At 36.9% G+C, this 21,996-nt stretch overlaps 1 protein-coding gene across 1 annotated transcript in view; it reads left to right on the plus strand.

The window, feature by feature from the left end:
- The window catches only part of LRRC2 (leucine rich repeat containing 2), a 170,069-nt gene that overhangs the window by 137,533 nt on the left and 10,540 nt on the right, over positions 1–21,996 (plus strand). Inside the window, 4 exon segments of the mRNA XM_078153016.1 lie at positions 8,973–9,084; positions 9,087–9,117; positions 11,097–11,249; positions 12,743–12,879. Of these exon segments, the coding sequence (XP_078009142.1) occupies positions 8,973–9,084; positions 9,087–9,117; positions 11,097–11,249; positions 12,743–12,879 (433 nt within the window).

Below are 21,996 nucleotides of genomic sequence, written 5' to 3' on the forward strand. Positions count from 1 at the left end.
CTAGCTTATAAGGCTTTTGCAGGTAATACCTTCAGGTCTGGGATTTTGGAAGAAAAGTCCATTAGTCGGTAGCTTCCCTACTAGGGTGACTGCCTTCACAATCAAGTCAAATAAACAATTATTTATTCAGTTCCTACTATGTGCCAGTCTACTATGTGCTAAGCATCAGGATACAAGGAGAGTGAAAAACAAAACAAAATAAAACCAAAAAACAGTTTCTACCTTCACAGACCTAACAGTGAAATGGAGGAGAGAATATACAAGCAACTATGTACAAACTAGATACAGGATAATTTGGACATAATCTCAGAAGGAAGGCATTAAAGGGACGAGGAAAGGCCTCTTGCAGAAGGTGGTGTTTTAGCTGAGACTTAGAGGAAGTCAGGGAAGCCCGAAGAAGAGATAAGGAAGGACAGAATTCTTGGCATGGGGAACAGCCAGTGAAATGAACAGAGTTGAGAGATAGAGTGTCTGATGTGAACAGTAGGGTTGCTAAATCTGTGTGGAGGAGTCTAAGGTGTAAGAAGATTAGAAAAGGCCAAATTAAGGAGACCTTTAAAAATCAGACAAATTTTATATTTGATGCTGGATGAATTTACCACATTATTCCAGAAAGCATTGCCACTCATTTTCTGTCTCCCAAATAACAACACAATAAAGTTATTGACCACTAATAAGTTGTATAGAACACTAGGATAAACAGTGGCAAAGGAATGCATAGATATCACAGTGGGGAAGAATAACTGCTGTGAGTGTATGCTGACTGGGCTCAGCCAGCTGCCTCAGAGACAGGGGCTTTTCTGCTAACTCTTTCCACTTACAGAGAAGAGAAACAAAAACTACAGAGCAATGGGGGGGGGGTAGTTTTAGCTATTTTCTCTCTGGCTCAGAGCCATAAGAAGAAGAATTGGTTTTTAAGGGCATCAGAGATCATCTCACCCAATCTGGTCCACTAGATTTAGTCTACATTTTTAACTGGAGGCAGCCATGGTTGTACTAGTGATAGCTTCATCTTTCAAATCTTTCAAAAAGAGTGGTGTTAAATGTTTTACTCTGCAAAATGGGCATGGTCTTAAAAACAGAGCCAGACTGAGTTTCTGTCCCTCAGTCACAGCTTGTTTCTTACCTCCAGAAATTTTTGTTAACTGTTCTATGTATTTCATCCCCCACTCCCATGTTCCTGGCCTCAGTGACCAATGGACTCCTGGGAATGTTTCCATTTTCATGGTTTTTCCAATATAGACTCAAATTCTGATGCTGGGTGAGAGAATATTCAAGATCTTATCCCCCACTCCCTCCCCACCACTGCTGTTGTTCTCATTCTAGTTTCATTCTTAAATGTTTTCAAAAAGAACAGACTTAGGTGTCTTGCCAAGCTTTCTTTAAAGCTTTTCTTTGGCTCCTTTGCTTTTGGTTCTTTCAGGAGTTGTTGCTATTCCTGACCTCCTACCATCCTCATTCACTAGATTCTACGAACAGTTTTACATTATCTTCTCATACTGTTCTTGGCTGTGATTTTTCTTCGCCTGGCAAGAAGATAGAAAGACTTTGGTATAGGTGGATTCTGTGAGTTGGTATAGGCCCTTTTGTGGTCTTCATACTGGCAATTCATATGCAGAGGTTAAGTTTCCGCAAGACAGTGATAATTCTGTGTCAAGGTCTGTTCTTTTGAAATATTCCATTTTTTAAAACTGTCTGGAGCTTCTTTATGTGGGTCAAGTTGGAATTGTCTGAATTGTGTGATATTTCTCTTTCTTTTATTTTTCTTCTAATTTATTATTGATTTGATCCTTGTCTTAATAAGTTAATCATCTGTACATAGATAGGTGATTCAGAAATGACTCTACATTGATAGCCAACTATTTTGTATTAGTAAAAAGTGTGATCAATTTCCCTTTTTTGGGTGATATTTGGAGCTTTTCATGTCCAATGCATCCCAACTTCTTCTCAAATAAAGTGTTCATGTTATGTAAGCAGCAAACTTCTCTATAGCCCATAAACCTTTGACCTTTCTCATATCTCACAGGAATCTTTTGTATAGACTACAAACTTTTAACCTCTCTCATATCACTTCTGAGCCTTGCTTTCCAACATATTTTATTCCATCTTTCTTTATGCTTGATTTTGCTTTGAAATTGCACAGTACTAAATTATATGTCAATTTAATTTTAAAGGTCTTTCCAAGGAATTTAAAGATTTTCTCTACTTCTTCATTCACTACAACAAACTCAAATAGAAGCAAATCTCTGTGGGCTACATAATGACTTAGAAAACCACATGTTAATTTTATTTATGTTATATTGTGTTTTTATTTACCTTCGTAAATATTTTCCAATTTCATATTATCTAGTTGGGGCCACACTGAAATTTTGTGGCTGCTTGTGGCAAGTGGGCCTTGAGTTTGACACCTCTGTACTATAACATGTCAGTACATAAGCTTTAATTGTCTTTATAGTATGCTTTTTAGAAAATGCTTATTATGACCACTGGAATATGAGGTGATGAAGTATCCCATGAAATGATGATTCTTGTTGCCTTCAGATAGGTGATAAAATCAACTTCACCAATTTCATTATTTTCATTTCTAAGAGGGAACTTGTAAGCCATCCTTGCATTTGTCTGCAATTTCCTTTTGTCTATTGATTTCATCTGTAGCAAGGATATGAAGATCTATATGCTTCAATTCATCCTCCATTATGCCTATTCATTGATCATTGGATAAGGATCTCACATTTAGAATACCAATATTAAATTAATGTTTTTAAATGTTAAGCATCCTTTATCTTCTCCCATATTCTTCTATCATAACTGCAGAAATGGAGGGGAGGAGTCCCATAAGATCATTTCCTATGAGATTCTTTTGTTGTTGTTGCTATTGTTGTTGTCATTTCATGGGTTGCCATGATCAAAGAATCAGTCATTAAGAGGGGAGCAACTTATTGATGAGGAAATATTGATGAAGAATTTAGGTAGGTTGATCCTTAGTAAGTAGCTGGGATCATACCAGGCAAATAATTTAACTTCTTCCAGCCTTCATTCCTCCTCTGTAAATTGTAGATAATAATAACATCTACTTCCCAGGGATGTTGTGAAAATAAATGAGATACCATGGAAAGTACTTTGTAAACCTTAAGGTACTGTAAAAGGAAGGAGGGAAGGCAGTAAGGAAGCAAGGAAGAACAGAGGGAGGAAGGAAGGGAAAAGGGAGGAAGGGAGGAAGGAGAGAGAGGGATGCAAAGAAGCAAGGAAGACAGGAAGTTAGGAGGTAAGGAAAGAAGGGTGGAAACAAGGATTTATTAAATGCTTGCTATATGCAGACACTATGCTAAGTGGCTTATTTATTGATGATATTGTGCTCATTGTATCAAGCAAATCTCATAATACTGCAAAAGCCTTCTGGGTAAGGTCTATAATCACTTGAAAGAGTCCAAACTACCTACACAGGGAAAACAAACAAACAAACAAAAAAAACAAGCAAAAAAACCCCAAGTGGATGAAGAATGGCCATTGTCAGACTATGAAATACAATTGGATAGACAACCTATAGAACTCATCCGTTGATATATGTATCTTGGACAGTTACTGTGCATGGAAAATTAATTGCACCCCCCCCCCCAAATAAGGGGCAGAAGTTGGACTTGATTATTTTTGGTTAATAGTGTAGTGATTTTGATAATCCGAAACTTCTGAGACATCAAGGAAGTCAGGGAAGGCAGAAGATAGAGACAAAAGGCAGAGAATTCCAGGCATGAGGAATAGCTAGTGAAAACACTCTGAGTCAGGAGATGGAATCTCATGTGCAAAGGAAAGACAAGGAGGCCAGCATCATTGGATAACAGCATACTTGGGAGAGAGTAAGGTACAAGAAGTTTAGAAAGGAAGGGCCTGGGTTACGAAGGATTTTAAAAGACAAACAGAGGATTTTATATTATTTCATCTAGGAAGCCATTGAGGTTTAGAGAGAGAGAGAGAGAGAGAGAGAGAGAGAGAGAGAGAGTAGGTGTGTGTGTATGTGTGTAACACGATCAGGCCTGAACATCAGAAAGACAACATTGACAACCGAATGGAGGATGGATTAGAGAGAGGAAAGATTTGAGGAAGAGAGACCAACCAGCAGGCTATTGCAATAGTCCAGGCATGAGGTGATAAGGGCCCTGAGTCAAGGTGGTTGCAAAGGGAATGGAGAATATACAGGAGATGTTAAGAATGTTGAAACAACTGAACTTGACCATTCATGGAATGTGGGGGTGGTGGTAAGAGATCAAGGACGTGAGGATGACACCTAGTTTATGATTCAAGAGAACTGGGAAGATGATGGGGCCCTTGACAGTATTAGCGAAGTTTGGAAGTGGTAACAGTTTTGGGGAGAGAAAATGAGTTTGGTTTGGGACATGGTAAGATTAAGGTGGCTATAAGTCATCCAGTTTGAAATGGAAAAAAGTCAATTGGAAATGCAAAACTAAAGGCTGGAAGAGAGATTAGGTCCAGACAACTGTATCTGAGTGTCATCTACATATAAATAAGAATTGAAACTATGGGAGCTGATGGGAACCCCCATGGGAATAGTATAAAAGGACAAAAGAGCAAAGAAGAGGAGAGGTAGAGGAGAGGAGAGGAGAGAAGAGGAGAGGACCCAGGACAGAGTCTAGTTGTGCTGTGATCTTCACTAATTGAGACAGGAGTCCTAGTGATGAAATCAGGAAGCCATTATAATATAGGAATCCTGTGTGGAATTAACATTTCCGCTATTAGAATGTATGTACCTTGAGGGCAGGGACTGTCTTTGCCTTTGTATCCACATAGTAAGTGCTTAATAAATGTTGATTAACTGACTATTATACATGCAATTAGTTTCCCTCATGGTAAATATTGACCGAAATCTAGGTTGTTGTTGTTGTCTTATTTTATTTTTTTTAAGGCAGTTGGGGATAAGTGACTTGTCCAGGGTCACACAAGTGTTTGGTCGGAGCCAGGATTTAAACTCAGGTCTTCCTGACTTGAGGGCCGGTGCTCTATCCACTGCGCCACCTAGCTGTCCCAAGTGTCATTATTTTTTAAGGAATGTTTTATGTCTCCTAAGACTAGGTATAGCATTCAAATGCATGCTCGCACTTTCTTGGCGTTGTAGAGTTGTCAAGATCTTGACGCTAGAAATGGATGGCTGATGTTGTAAGCAGCACTGCACTCAAAAAAGAAATAAAGAAATATAATCAAAGCATCAGTTATTTTGAAAACAATTTAGAAAAAAACCTAACAGAATCAGTTAATAAGAACTGTTTTTTAATAGGGATTTTTTTTTTGCACCGAATTCAAACACAGTTCCTTTCCAAATGATTGATGCTTGTAGTGAGTGCTACTGAGACAGAACAGTTTATAATAATCATACCCTTCATTCTAGGGAACTCAGTTTCCCCTTTAGAAAGTAATTACTGACTGATAGAGTTTTTGCTACTCAATGAAAAAGCCCTTTCAACACTTAACTCTGTTTTTATTTTATGAACAATGCAGTTAGTATCTAGTATTTACTCTGAGATGCTATTGTTTAATATCTTTTTTGACTTGGTATCGTGGCTTTCTATAAAATGGATAGCTTTGAAATATATTTAATGCATTTAAAATATATTCAGATGAAAGGTATTACTTTGCGTTAATATTATATTTATGTGTTTGGGTCAAACCATTCTATTAGTTATTCATGTAATGCCTATTGCCATAGGCATTTATAAAATATGGTGAAGGCTTGAAGGTTTAAATGGCTCTTTAAAGAGATTTTGTAAAGATTTATCCTCAGGAACAGCACAGATTTTATTCATAAATTTCCCATCCAAGTCAATAACAGTTAGCCATTAAAATCTTGAGTTCAAAAATAACTATCAAATTTGTACACTCCATCAAAATGTGGAGCCATTGTTTCATGATACTCTGTTACTTTGTCTTTCACAAACAAAGCTATATGTGAGGTCAAAAGGTGTTTTCCTTCACTAACACTTCAATGTTTCTGCACTCAGAAACCAGGAACAGAAACCATAAAATAATGCCTATCATAAATACCTATAGCACGTACCTAGCAGAGTTTCTGCACAAATGAAAAATGAGATGGTACATGTAAAGGGCTTTGTAAACTGTAAAAATCTTATACAATGTCAGTTATAACTACTAAGCTTAGGGACCTCTGATCAATTACTTTAAAATTCAATCCTCATACAATTCCCCTGGCCCAAAATAGATAATGTTTTTACTCCTTGATTCCTCACCTTTGCCCCACCTACCATAACCAATATATTGCTAAATCTCATTGATTTTCATCTTCATCACATCTCTCGTATGCCTCCTTCTTTCTTCAGACAGTGCCACCAGCCTAATGTAGGCCCATATCACCTTACGCCTAGCCTATCGGGAAAGCCTTTGGGTTGGTCTCCCTGTCTAACCCGAACCTACTCCAGAATAGTCTCTATTTAGCTATCAAATTAATTTTCCTAAAGTACAGATCTAACTATATCACCCCCCCTTCCCCATTCAATAAACTCCAGGGGCTATCACCTCCAGGATCAAATACAAAATCCTCTGTTCATCATTCAAAGCCCTATACAACCTAGACTCTTTCTACTTTTCTAGTATTAATTCTTTACTCCAGTGACAATGGTTTCATTGCTGCTCCGTTTTCTGACTCCCAGACACCTTCATTGGTTGTCACCTGTCTAGAATATTCTTCTTCCTCATCTCCACCTTCCAGCTTCTGGGATATCCTTCAAATCCCAGCTAAATTATTATCTTCTACAAGAAGGCTTTCCTGATCTCTCTTAACCCTAATATCTCTCCTTTTTTGATTATCTTTATTTTATCATATCATATATATGAGCAGCTAAGTGGCACAGAGCTCTGGGCCTGGAGTCAGGAAGACTTGAGTTCAAATCTGGCCTCAGACACTAGCTAGGTGACCCTGGACAAGTCACTTAACACTGTCTGCCTCAGTTTCCTCATCTGTAAAATGGGCTGGAGAAGGAAATGACAAACTCCAGTATCTTTGCAAAGAAAACCCCAAATAAGGTCACAAAGTGTTGGACACAACTGAAACTAAACAACTATACATACACATACACATGCATATATACACACATACACAATATATACAAATAAATAAATTTACCGTATCTATTTAATCTCTACATAATTATAATTTTAGCTATAACTATATATGTATAAATATACATATATACTTTAATCTCTATATAACTACAATTATAACTATAACTCTATAGATGTACAAACTATGCATACATCTATATATGTATATATGTATGTATATATGTGTAGTTTGTACGTAGTTGTTTGCATATTTTCTCCATTGGACTGTGAGCTCCTGGAGAACAAGGAATGTTTTTTGCCTTTCTTTGTATACCCATTGCTAAGTGCCTGGAACACAGTAGACATTCAATAAATGCTCCCTTGGTTGGTTGTTTTCCTTCCTTCTTGAACAGGATCAAAATGACATCACCATGTTGGAGTCAAGGTACAGTATGTCTGACTGTGGCTGATCAGATCAATACAGTGTTGCAAAGCTCTACTACAAGTTGGGCAGAAATAGTCCATGTGAACATTTGGAGTGGAGATGTCTCTAAATTTGCACATCTCACATTTCTTTTGAGCTACTGCAATTCTACTTTGCTCACAGAGCGTAGTGCCTTCTTTGATGTGGGTATGTGGTCCTTTACTAGCATCTTCCATGTCACGTAATCAATTCCAAAGTTCTTCAGAGAGACTATGAGAGTGTCCTTGTAGCATTCCATCTGACCACCATGTGAGAGCCTGCTTTGTGTTGAGTTCTCCATAAAATAGTTTGACACTCAGAAAACATGGCTAGCCCTTCTTAATTGCACTCTCTGCAGTAGAGTTTGAATGCTTGGCAGTTCAACTCAAGAAAGTAGGTACATTATTTTTCCAGGTGATCTTCAGAATCTTCCTAAGACAATTCAAAGGAAGCGATTCAGTTTCCTGGCATGGCACTGGTATACCATCCTGGTTTCAAAGGCATACAATTTATTAATTGGCTGATACTACTCCCCTTCACATATTCCATGCTCCAGTCAAATAGTACCATTAACCATTCCCTGAACAAACTGAACTCTGTGCCATTCTTTTTTTTAGCATGCCCTCCCCCACAATTTATGCTTGTTGAAATTTTTTTTTCCATTCTTCAAATCCAGGCTCTAAAATGAGCTCCACATATAGTTTTCCTTTATCCACAGCCCCATCAAGAAAATGTGCTATCTCTACCTGTAACTCTCATTCTTTATATCTCTCATGAATTTTTCATGTTCTTTTTATTACAATTTTTTTGGTGTTGTATCTTCACAAAATTAGAAGCTCCTTAAGGGTAAGGACCATTTATCAACAATCAACAAGCTTTTATTAAGTGCTTACTAAGTGATAAGCATTGTGCTAAGTTCTAAAGATATAAAAAAGGCAAAAAAGCAAAACAAAAACAGTTCCTATCCTTAAGGAACTCACAGTTTAATTGAGGAGACAACATGTTAATAACTAGGTGCATATAAGATAGACTAGATGGAAGATTTTTTGAGACAGGAAGGCACTCATACTTCAGGAGGTGGGATTTCAACTGAGTCATGAAGCAGCCATGGAAATGAAGGGGCAGAGGTGAGGAGACAGAGTATTGCCGGCATAAGGAATAGGTAATGATACAAAGGCATGGGAGAGGGTGGGGTGTGGGGTGAGGAATGCCGGGTGTGACAAACAGTAAGAAGACCACTGCAGTTGTTTGTCACACACATTTCTCCTCTCTCCATGCTAGTGCTGTTTTTCATATTCCCAAGGAGGCAAAAAACAAAATAAAACAAGATTAAAAACAAAACAAAACAAAACAAAAAACCCCAAACCTTCAAACGGAAACCTATTTGTAGACATTATTTTACTTCCATAATATGTAATTAAAATGTGTTATTCTTTCTTTCTAGCTAAGTAATTTGAAACAAGTTACGTTTGTAGATGTGTCAGCAAATAAGTTGTCCAGTATTCCCATATGTGTTCTCCGGATGTCAAATTTACAGTGGTTGGACATCAGCAACAATCAGTAAATGATCTTCCACAAGATATAGACAGGTAGCTATTTACATTACAAGGTAAAGCATTTGATTTTTGTGAAAAGTTGGACCAAGCATAACCTTGGAGAAAACATGTAACAAGTTCTTTCTGAAACAACAATTGATTTTAGGGTTTCTTTTGATTTCAGTAAAGTGTTTTGCTACATGAGGTAGTGGAAATAATTTTTGTTGTTCAGTCGTATCTGACTCTTTGTGACCCCATTTGGAGTTTTCTTGGCAAAGATACTAGAGTGGTTGGGCAATTTTTCTCCAGCCCATTTTACAGATGGAAAAACTGAGGCAAACATGGTTTAGTGATTTGCCCAGGTTCATACAGCTAATGTCTTAGGCCAGATTGAACTCAAGAAGATGAATTTTCCTGACTTCAGGCCTGGCCCTTTATGCTCTGTGCTACCTAACTGACCAGGCGAAATAATGTTATCTTTGAATCTAAGAGGCATGGATTGGAGTACCATCTGACTGACATTGACTCTGATCCTCATTAAGCAGGTATCATTGGTAAAGTTATTTCACTTCCTGAACTGGTTTTCCCTTTGTAAAATAGGCACAATATTTGTACTGCTTACCTCATGAAGTTCTTTTAAGGAAGGGCTTTGTATAATTTAAAGCCTATGCTGTGAATTGTTGTTTAATGTTAGTGATTAACTATCACTTTATGGATTCTTTGTTTTAGGAACTCTTTAACTCGCTTAAGTCTTTAATTGGCACCTCGTTGTACCATTACCTTTCTGTATTCAATTCAATTTAACAAGCACTTATCAAATAGCTACTATGTGCAAGGAATTGCATTAAGTTAACATGAGATCAACTGATGCTACATCAACATATCTTCAATGAAATACTCATATCATTTATTACCTCTTCCCTATGCAAGTCAGTCACTAACTTCAAAGTAATTCTTCAGATACAGATAGGAAAATTATGGAGAAAGTAGTTATGTGATTTCAACATTTCACAGGACCAAATATGGTTGGTTTAATTTATTAATTCTTATTGCTCATATCTTCTTTTGCTAAAGTATAATTAACTTTCACAATATCTCATAATCTGAAAGGGATCAGAGGCCACCTAGTCTAATCACCTAGTCATACAGATGAACATATAGAAATGGTCTACCCATGCAAGTAGTAAGCATCAGAGGCAAGATTGAACTGAGGTCCTTTGCGTTAAGACCACTCTTTCCCAGCTAACCACATTGTGGTTATATATGGGAAAAAGTGTTGGACTCAGAGATTAATGTGGTTAAAATCCTAGCTCTGATACTTATTAGCTAAATCACCATGGACAAATCAGTTAACTTTTCAGAACCTCACTTTCCTGATCTAAAAAATGGAATAGACTGGCTTGTGATTTCACTGTTGTAGGGAACTCTCTGGTAATACAAAAAACCAAATAAACAAACAAAGTCCTTCTACCAGGGTGACACCTTATCTGCAACTTATTGGAACATTGAGAAACAGTATGTGTCAGAATCAAGGCTTGAACCCAGGTCATCCTGACTCTGATACTGGCTCTCAATCTGCTACCTTTCCAGCTAAAAAGTGAAGCTTCACAATAGGATAGTTGTGAGAAAAAAAAAGTGCTTTTTCAGCATCAAGTATTATGTAAATGTGCTGATGATGAAGAAATAAATTTATCAACATAATAGTATCTATTGGTTAAATCTCCTAATAGAGTATAAGCTCCTTGAAAGCAAACAATCTTTCATTTTTTAAAAATCTCTAGTACCACCCTAGCCCATAGTATGTGCTTTTATAAATGGTTGTTGATTAATTGATTATTAAAAAAGGATCAGTTTTATTTGAGCTGATAGATTGTTAGTTTCAGCTGGTTATCCAAGAGCCATACAAAGGGTCTACACAAAGTCAGAGTCACCATGAAATTTTTCTACCAAAAGGAGTTGACAAATTGTGCTAACACAGGCTTGTACTCAAGTGTCTTGTTTGCTGAAGTATGATGTCTTTTCCTTCTTCTCAGGCTGGAAGAATTGCAGTCCTTCCTCTTACATAAAAACAAACTGACCTACCTCCCTAAGGCTTTGCTCAACTTAACAAAGCTCACGCTGTTAGTAGTCAGTGGGGAAGATTTGGTGGAGATTCCAACAGCTATTTGTGAGTCAAGCACTTTAAAGTAAGTAGAGAAAAGGAAAAAAAATAGACTAAAATGAATTTAGACTGAAAATAAAATAAATGATGATCAAAAAAGAAATATGGGAAGAAAAAAAACAGTCTTTCTTTGATTTAGTCAAGTGTACTCCTTTAAGAAATGCAGCTTTGATTGGTCATTTCACATAATAATGTAATGGGAATAAGATTTTGTTTTGTGCAGATTTTTTTATAGTATTTTATAGCACTGTAAGGTATATGAAAGTTAGGGAGACATTAAAATATAAAGCACCATGAAATCTCAATTAATAAAATTGAGCTTGGGAAATGGAATCCTCTGGATAACGTGACATTTTGATTACCTGTTACCCAGAAGCCTCTTTTGCTCACATCCTGTTTTTTTTAATCTACTGTCTTGTTTAATAACTACAGTGTATGAACATTATTTATAGTTTTTGCATATATGAATTAAAGATTTTGAAAGTCTTTAGGGGTCCTAATCCTTAAGATCAATTCCTTTGGTATACTATTGTAAATAAAGGAGATAAGGGTAAGTGGCTCTGTCAGATTTTTTAAAAAAAATTATATTGCTGGCAGTATTTTTCCTTGTTTGTTTGAAAAAGTAGGTCAAGTGAAATAAATGATTAAGCAAGTGTTCTGATTAAATGAAGTTTTCCTGTATCATATGTTTAAATATTTAAATCTTTCCATATAACAATGATATTAGAAAAACTTTTGGGCAACTGACATGTAGTTACTCACCTGTCATTCATTTCAATGTAAGCCTTACTTTGCACCCACCCTCTTGTTGTTTCTTTTAATTTTAACAGATGAAGTATAACTTCTCTAAGCTCAGTAATGCATTGTATTCAGGGGGAAATTAGAACGCTTAAAGTTTTCTTTCCCTCTCTTTCTTTCTACCTCCTTTAATTTCTCCTGTTCTTCCTCTATTTCAGAGGAAATCCTAAATTCAAATATTTCATCACTGGGATAAGGGCCATTAGAGTGAGAAGCATGATGGTAGTGGGTTGGGGAATGCCGGTTAGGGCTCTGCAAACCAATGTAGTACTGGGAATGAGGGAAAAGAAATAGGGGAAGGAGACAATGGCTGGAAGGTATTTATTTTCCTCTTTTTTCCTTCCCTTTCCCTCTCCACCGCCAGCTCTATCACTAGGCTCTTGCTCTCCCCCAGTGCTGGGATGTGATGAGAAGCAAAGGCAAGAGACTGGGGTGGGGAGGGAGGATGAGGACCTTTTGAGCATGACATTCGGCTTGGGGGCGGGGGCGGGGGGGGGCGTGGAGAGAAAGGCAGAAAAGGAGAAAGAGAGTAAATATTAAAATGAAGCAGCAAGAAGGAAAGGGGAGTCTTGGTAACTACCAGACCCTAAATTGCAGGAGGTTGTTCTCAAGTTAGTAAGAAAAAGCCATATATAGTAGATTCACTTGAAAGAAAAAAAAAGGAAATTATATATGAAAAGGTTAAAGGAAAATAGTATTTTCTTATGTCTTTTATAATAGATTTGTAAGCCTCATGGATAACCCAATTGGCAAAACCAACTATCAAGACAGTGAAGAAATGACAGGAAGTGAGCAAGATCGCCAGCATTTTGAAAAGGAGTTTATGAAAGCCTACCTTGAAGACCTAAAAGAAAGAGGTACATATGTTTAACTTTGGATACACGCTTTACTATTGTGTTTGTTAATAGCTAGCCAGTACCCGAGGTGTACAATTGTTTAGAATACCTCATATGAGAAAATTCACTTAAAAAAAGCTTATACATAAGTTGTACTGAGTTGTGTGGTGGTATTCAATTTTTAAAGGGTATCTTTTTTAAACAAGTTAACAAACATTTATTAAGTGCTTATGATGGACAAGGCACTATAGAGACATAAATGTACTCTAGGGATATGGAGGACTTGGCATGGTGCCTTCACATAGTAGACACTTAAGAAATAGATAGAATGGTTTAACAAGTAAGCACATAAAAATATATTTTTGTTTTACAAAAGGAATCATAGCCCTAGAGCTAGACGGGACCTCAGATGCCTTCTGTTCCAAATCTCATATTTTACATATGAGGAAACTGAGGATCATGTTGATAAACTGAGCTGCTTAAGGTCACTAAGACAGCAGAGCCAGTGCCCTTGGGCTATCTCCCCGTGTCCTCACCTTCTTTAAAAAATCAAGTTTCTCTAATGAATTTAAGTGGTCATTAATTATTTGGCAGTTGGATTGGTAGAGCTGAGAAGCATAAAGGTAATTGAAAATGAATTCTTAAAGATGATAGCATACATTTACATAGTTTTTAAAGGTTTAAATAGTATTTTCCTCCCAAGAAATCTGTGAAATAAGTACAGGAAGTAGTTTTATCCACTTTTGTAGTTATAAACAAACAAAGGCTTACAGAGGACCTGGAAAAAAAAACACAGCAAGTTAGTATTAGAGAGGTGATAATTAATATAGATTTAAAATTAAGTTCTTCTTACTGTTGTACAATAAACCCTTAATAAATGCTTTTTGATTGATCAATTCTAAGTCCCAAAGTTTACTTTTTTAAGTATCATGTGTTCTCTTATGATAATGGCTCACATCTATGTGACCCTTTTCAGACCCAAACTACACCAATCACTCACATACTGTATTATCATGTTTGTGTTTGTATCTCTATCACATAACACAGGGCCTGGCACATAGTAAGCTTTTTGATTGATTGAGTTGGAAGAGATTTCAGAGAGGCCACATAACCCAACCTGTGCCCGAATAGAAGTCTTTGCAAGATCTCTTGACTGCAACCCTTTTTCTTTTCTCATCCTGCTACCCCTCTAATTCAGGCCTCATTATTTCAAGCCTTGATTATTCTAAGAGCCTGATGGTGGAACTATCTACCTTAAGTCCCTCCTCACTCCAATTCTTTCTCCATTCATCCACTAAAACGAATTTCTTTAAAAAGCAAATATGACTGTGCTACTCCCCTTCTCAATAAACTCTACTGGCTTCCTCTTGTCTCTAGGAGCAAATACAAAATACTCTGTTTGGCATTCAAAGCCTTTTGTAACCTAGTCCCCTCCTACCTTTCCAGTTTTTGTACACCTTATTCCCCAACACTACTCTTCAACCCAGTGCTATTGCTTCCTGACTTTTTAGTGAATAAAACATTCCATTTCTCAGCTCCCAGAATTTTCTCTGACTGTCCCCCATGCTAGCAGCACTCTCCCTCTTCCACTCTGACTGCTGACTTCTATGGCTTCCGTTCAGTCCCAACTAAAATCTCTCTTTCTACGGGAAGCCTTCCCTGATACCTCTTAATTCCAGTGCCTTCCCCCTCCTAATTATTTCCTATTTATCCTGTATATAATTTGCTTTGTACATATCTATTTACATGTTTTCTTAATCATTAGGTTGTAAGCTCCTTGAGTTCAGGAGCTGTCTTTTGCCTCTTTTTTGTATCCTCAGAGGTTATACAGTATCTGGCACAGAATAGATGTGGAATCATAAAATTTTTTAAAATTAAATTTATTATTTATTTTTAACATTCTTTAAAAAAAATTTTTTTGAGTTCCAAATTCTCTCCCTCCCCTTTCCCATTGAGAAGCCAAGAAATGTAATATCAATTGTAGATGTGAAACCATGTAAAACATTTCCATACTAACTGTGTTGCAAAACAGCAAGAAAAATAAAGAAAGTGAAAAAGTTATGCTTCATTCTGTATTCAGATTCCATCCATTCTCTCTGTACAGGTGGAAAACATTTTCCATTACCAGTCCTTTGCAATTGTCTTGGATTATCGTAGCTAAGTCATTCACAGTTGGTCATCACATAATATTGCTGTTACTGTGTACAATGTTCTCTTGGTTCTGCTCACTTCACTTTGAATTAGTTCATAGAAGTCTTCCACATTTTCCACCGTGGTCTTCATTTCTTATAGCACAACAGTATGCCATCACAATCATATACTACAACTTGTTTAACCCTTTCCCAAGTGTTGGGCATCCTCTCAATTTTCAATTCTTTGTCACCACAAAAAAGAGCTAGTATAAATACTGCTGTATATATAGATCCTTTTCCTCATTCTTTGATCTCTTTGGGATGCAAGCCTCTCTCTCTCTCTCTCTCTCCCTCCTCATACATACAATACACACTGTATTTCTATCCTGTAAGTCAGGATAGGCATCCCCAATGCATTTTGACTCAATGACTAAAGGGGCTGTGACTGGGGTCCCAAAGGGCACTCTCCTTCTCCATCATTCTAAGAGAGGGGGAGAAAGGGAAACCTTGATAGAGGTGAGAAGTGAGCAATCTACCTAAGGAGAGGATATCAGAATCTCTAGGACCTTCTGGGGAGAAATGTCAGGAGCCCCAACTGAGGGAAAGAGTGCTGCTACACTTGGGTAAAGGGAGGCAGGAGAGGGCACCTGCCCCTGCCAGACACCAATTTTTCAAGTAATTTTAACTGCATGAGGACAGGAGAGTAGAGGCCCCTATAACTCTGACATCAGCACTGTGTCATCAGGGCTGAATGCAAGCCAGATGGAGAAGCTATGATTATGTAATTCTGAATGCTGGGGAGTGTACTAAATCAGGAGGGAGAGAAAAGAGAAATGATTTCAGTAGACTACAGTATTGTCCTGAACCTTCAACATATTTACAGTAGTGGAATATTATAATTCACAAAGTACTTTACTCAATACAACCCTGTTTTGAAAAGTGTGAAAATATTGCAGTCTACATTTCACAAATGAGAAAACTAAGTTAAATGACTTGTTCATAGTCATATAGTTGGTAAATAGCAAAGCTGGGACAAAAATCCAGGTCCAGTGTTCTTCCCTAATACATAACTGTGCCTCATTCATGTCTATAGGAATGTGAGGTCCCTTGTAAGTCATAGAATGAACGAAGCCATGCTCTGAAAATGTTATTTCTTGCAAAGAATGTTTCTACATAACGGATATCCTCCTGAAGTTACAAGTGATAAAAGTGTAATAGATAGAGAGCCTGAGATTATTAGCCATATTCAGCAATTTCTAAAAAGTTGATTTTTTTAAAAAAGTCATTTATTAGAATCTCTCAAGCTTTCCAAAATTAAGATAAAGAAATTTCTATTTTGTTCATGTGAATCTTGAAGCTTAAAAAGAATGAGGTTAGACTCTATGACCTTTAATTTTCCTTCCAACTCTTCAATCTATTTTTCTATGATAGATTAGGAATCACACATTCATTCCTACATTCTATAAAAGTGAACTGTTTGTTCTTTCTTGGACTTTCTCTTTGCATTGGGGATTTCCATCCTGACTTATAGGCGTGTGTATGTATACATGTATGAGAGGAGAGAGAGAGAGAGAGAGAGAGAGAGAGAGAGAGAGAGAGAGAGAGAGAGAGAGAGAGAGAGAGAGAGGGAGAGGGAGAGAGAGAGAGAGAGAGAGAGAGAGAGAGAGAGAGAGAGAGAGAGAGAGAGAGAGAGAGAGAGAGAGAGAGAGAGAGCTGTATCCCAAAGAGATCAAAGAAAGAGAAAAAACAGAACACAGTAGTATGAACTTGTATTCTGGGGCCTGGTGGATTGAGGAGTAGGGAAGACCCTCTGTTCATGTGAAACTTCCTTACAAACAGGGAGAGTTAATATTGAATTGTAGCAGAATAACACAACAAACTGTGTATGCTTGGCCAGGGAGCCTGAGAGGGGAGTTCCTGGACCTCAAATTCCTATCTACCTTCTGCCTTTCTGTTTTGCTTTCTAAGTAAGTCAGAGAGACTGGAGATGTGAATGAATTTTCCCAGATCAGCAGCTGGTAGTTAGCAGGCCACTGAGGAATTTCCTGAAGAAGCACATGGCAGAAATAGACATGTACCAGCTCACTTTACCCAAGACAGGAATCACAGCTTTGGGAGTTGTCTCATAGGTGATAATGTGCCAGAGTTTGACAGTTTGGACACTTGACCTTCTAGAGAGAGGAGAGAATTTCTTGATACAGTATACTCCAAGGAGAAGAAAGAAGAGTGTCTATTTAAAGAGCAGAGCCAGTAAAAGGAAAGACAATGTTCCTCCAATGGAAAGGAGATTATTGAATAAGGGGACTGCACATGGCTGTGTGAGAAAGGGGGACTCCCTAGAATGTCAAAGGATTGTCCTGTTAGGAACACCAATTTCAATTTCCTTATGAGTATTTAGGTATCTGGTTATGGACATGTATGAGTCCTTTGTATTTTATTTATTTTCTGTAGAATGAAATTAAGGCTGTCCTGTTATACATGTTTTGTTACCTTGAGTATTGTATGAGAGGAAATATTCTGTTACCTATTTTTGAGAAGATCTCAAAAATGAGTTTTTGCTTTGAGCAAAACAGGAGATTTTCCTGAAGAATTTCACGTGGGGGTATTCAGCTTATGATACTATCTTGAGGTCAGGCCTCATGCTTGGACAACTGGGAAGAACAATTGATTCTTAGTCAATCTTAGGTAACTTGATTCTCTGAAATACAGTGAATAACACAACAGTGGGCATGCTCATAGAATTCTTAGACACATCCAAATGAAAATCCATTCCTTATAATGTTATTGAATTTATTGGGGAACACATCAATTTGATAGGCTCATTTTAGCTCAGAGGACTTGAGGTAAAGTGGAAACTAGACCATAGGCAGGGGGTTGCTATCTCTGGTAAAAATAAAAAAAAAATATGCGTGACATTTTAAAGTTTAATCTGCATTAACATTTTCTCCATTATTTTGTTAAGGCTAGACAATCAACTGAACAATAAATCAAGTCCTGATTTGTATCTTGCTGATTTCTGCAATGTAAATGTTCACGTTGAAAATTTAACAATTGGCTTTCACAAGTCAGTGCAAGTTCGCTTCACCAAACTATTGGATAGCATACATAAGCATACAACTGAAATAGCAGAAACACTAACTTTTAAAACATTTTCTATAGCTTCTGTCATTTTCTTCTTATAAAAATTAGAATTTTTTTTTCCTACTTCAATACAATATTCTAGACTTATAAAAGGGGATCAGGGGAAAATATAATAATAATAACTCACATGTATAAAACTTTTATGGGTTACAAAATATTTTCCTCATAATTCTGTGAGAATTCTCTTGGGGAAACAGATAATAAAGTCAGTAAAGTTGGTTTTTATTGACTCTAAAGGTAAAAGAAACCTCATTTCATGGGACATTTGCTCACCTCATATTTCATTGCTACTGAGAGCACATGACCCAGTCCATTGACAAGCTAAGATAGAGTGGCAAAATGTCATTTAAAAGAGATCATTCTTTATTAGTAAGGAGACAGAAATAGTACAATAAAGCTAATTTTAGATTTATTCAAAAATCTAATGAAAGATTCATTCAAAGAAGGCACTGCTCTTACTGTCCCTAGTGATATGGCAGGATAACAAAGACCTCACAGAAAAGTCACAGTCTTTTAATATTTGAAGGGTTGTCAGATGGAAGATGAATTAGATTTCTTCCCCTTAGCTTAAGGGAGTGCAGAATGAGGAGCAAAGTATGGAAGCTGTGAAGAAGCAGATTTGGGCTTGATGCTAGGAAAAACCTTCTTAACAATTAGAACTATGCAAAAGTGTAATGGTCTGCCACAGAACATTGCAGGTTCCCTCTCAATGCAAGTATTCAAGGAGTCTAGAAGGCTACAGAACTGACAGGACTTTGTAGATTATTCATGTGGGTGAAGGTCAAGGAAGACTCAAGTAGCAGCTAGATGGTACAGAGAACTGAAGGTTGGACTTGGAATTAGAAGGAACTGAATCTGAATCTTGCCTCAGATGCATGCTAGCTGTGTGCTTCTGGGCAAGTCATTTAACTGCTCTCAGCCTCAGTTTTCTCATCTCTAAACTGGGGATAATAATAACAACTACCTCATAGGACTTTTTGAGGATCAAATGAGCTAATATATGTAAAGTGCTTTGCAGACCTTACAGCACTACATAAATGCTAGCTATTATTATTGAGTGGAAATTATCCACTTAGATATGAATAAGGTAGATGGTTTGGATAATTCAGTCATTAAAATAATCTCATTATTATGTCATTAAAATAAGTCACATTAGTTTTTGTTTTTAGTTTCTAATTGGCTGTATCAACCTTAGTTCTCTTCAGGGGTGTGCTGCTTAATTAGTGTTCAATAGTCTACTCTCTGGTAAAAAAAAATGCACATAGGGCACACTTTTAAGCTTAATCTATAATATTAGCATTTTCTCCATCATTTTCTTAAATCTAGAAATTAAAAAAAAAAGATCAAGCCTGGTTTTATAGCATTTGCTGATTTCCAAGGTATAAATGATCACATGGAATTTAACAATCAGCTCTTAAGAACAGTTTAAGCTTATTCCAGCACACTTCCTGCCTCTAGTTCAATATTTTTGGTAAACAGAGCATAATCTCATTGTTTTCAAAACCTAAGCACAAGGAAAGAACTTGTTAGTTTACTGTAGAATTTAAAAGCCCAAAGAGTCATTAGACAACATCCTAGAAAATCTGTGTGGTGTGAGTGGAGAGAACACATCTTACTAGACCTCCCTTTCTCCCCCAATCTGTTCTCTTATGAAGAAGTCATCTTTAACTCTGCTGGGGAAATTGTAGCCATTCTTTATCACCTCCTTCTTTTCCCCTTGACAGATCAAAATCTCTTTTACTTTTTTCCAGTCCCTGATAATGAGGTGGTCCATCTCCTTGCCAAGCAAGCTCCTCTACATTTGCCCTTGATCCAATTTCCTCTCATCGTCTCTACCAGATTGCCCCCTTAATCATTCTACCTCTCATTCTCTAATCTTTAGTCTCGAGACTTTCAGCCAGTGTGGCTGCCTGAACAGGGACAAACTAACTACCCAGTTCCCTCACCTCTATCCCAGGAAAAATCCAGAAATTCACACTGGACTCAATAATGATGAAGAAATCAAAAGTGACTTCTTTCACCTCAAAACTGCCAGCAGCCCCTGGGGAATAAGAAAGATGCCAGCATAGGAAAATAAGCCCATAACTTCTCAGTGTAACAAATGAAGAGCAGAGTATGTGTTGCTTGCAAAAATCTCTGTTTAGAAGCAGCAAGAGTAAAAGATTCCCCTGAGAAAACCACACTGTGGCTGCAAACTCACATTGGGCCCGCCTTGGAAAATCTGGGTAGCAGCAGTGACTAGAGCAGGCATGACTTGGACGAGGACACCACAGGCCTCTGAGTTCTCTGCCATCCTGTCATGCTGAAGATTCAGCACCCCAACCTCAAAAATTCAGAGAGGCCCTGACCCCGGGTGGAGGAGATCATTATGAGTGACCCAAGCAAGGCAAAGCAGAGCCCACCCACCCAAAAGCACTTTAAAGTATGGATCCTTTTGCTAACACAAAGGCACAATGCAGGAACTAAAGCTGAAGAGAGGAGTAAACCAATAAAAGACACTAACTATAATTTGTTCAGCCATTCTCTGGTTGATGGACATTTTTTAATTGCCAACACACACATGCAGCTATCAATATGATGTATACATATAGTGCCTTTTCCTCCTTCTTTAGTCTCTTTGGGATATAGGTCTTGCAGTAATATAGCTAGGTCAAGGGGGATATGCTGTTTAATAACATTTTGTGGATAATTCCAAATTATTTTCCAGAATGGTTATATGTGTTAGCAGGTGTATCAACAGTACACTAGTAAGCCTATTTTCCAGACTTTGTCATTTTCATTAGTTAGTCATCTTTGCCAATCTTGTGTCTATAGAATGCAACCTCAGTATTGTTTAATTTGTAGTTCTCTAAATATTAATGATTTATGGCATTTTTTTTCTATCTAGCTATATACATAGCCTGGGTTTTTTTCTCTTAAGACTTGCCTGGTCCTTAGACTATTATCACTGAGGATTGTTCTTTATTATTATAAATTAGCATCAGATCCTTGTATATCTTGGAAGTGAGAACTTTATCAGAGAAAGTTGTTGCAAATTTTTTGCTGAGTTGTTTCCTTTTTAATCCCAGTTCTATTGTATTTGTGCAAAAGATTTTTAAATTTTTTTTGTAATTAAAATTATCCAATTTATCTTCTGTCATATTCTTTGTCCCTTTTTTGGTCATGGACATTTTTTTTTCTCTGTCAAAACATCTGATAGGCATTTTCCCTTCATGTTGTTCTAATTTGTTTATGATATGACTTCTTATATGTAGGTCACTAACCATTTGGATCTTATCTTGGCATAAGGTGTGAAGTATTGTTCTAAATCTAATTTCTTTAGTACTGTTTAACTTTTCCAGCAATCTTTATCAAAGAGTGAATCCTTTTCCAAGTAGATGGGCTCTTTGTGTTTATGAAAATGAAGAAACAGATAATTTCAAAGAAACATAGAAAGACTTGTATGAAATGGTGCAGAGCAAAGAAAGGAGAATAAGAAAAACAATCTATACCATAACATCAATATTATTAAAATCAATAATTTTCAAGACTTTTATAAACTGAAGAATGAAACAAGCAGAACCAGGAGAACAGTTTATATATTAAAAAACAACATTGCAAAAGAGAAACACAACTTCGAAAACTATGAGAATCATCAACACAATGACCAGCCATGAATCCAGAGCACCAATGATGATTTCACATGATATGCTATCTACCTCTTGACAGAAAAGCAATAGATGTAGGGCACAGAATGAAACACACTTTTTGAACAGCTAAGTATAGCAATGCAGGTAGGCTATACATATTTCTTGTAAGGAATTTTTTTTTTTATGGAATGTGGTAGGAGGAATAGAAAATTGATTTCTCAATTAAAAATAAAAAA

The sequence above is a fragment of the Phascolarctos cinereus genome, unplaced genomic scaffold (genome assembly GCF_003287225.1).
Source record: "Phascolarctos cinereus isolate Bilbo 61053 unplaced genomic scaffold, phaCin_HiC Scaffold_4;HRSCAF=312, whole genome shotgun sequence".
In the NCBI taxonomy this organism is placed as follows: domain Eukaryota; kingdom Metazoa; phylum Chordata; class Mammalia; order Diprotodontia; family Phascolarctidae; genus Phascolarctos; species Phascolarctos cinereus.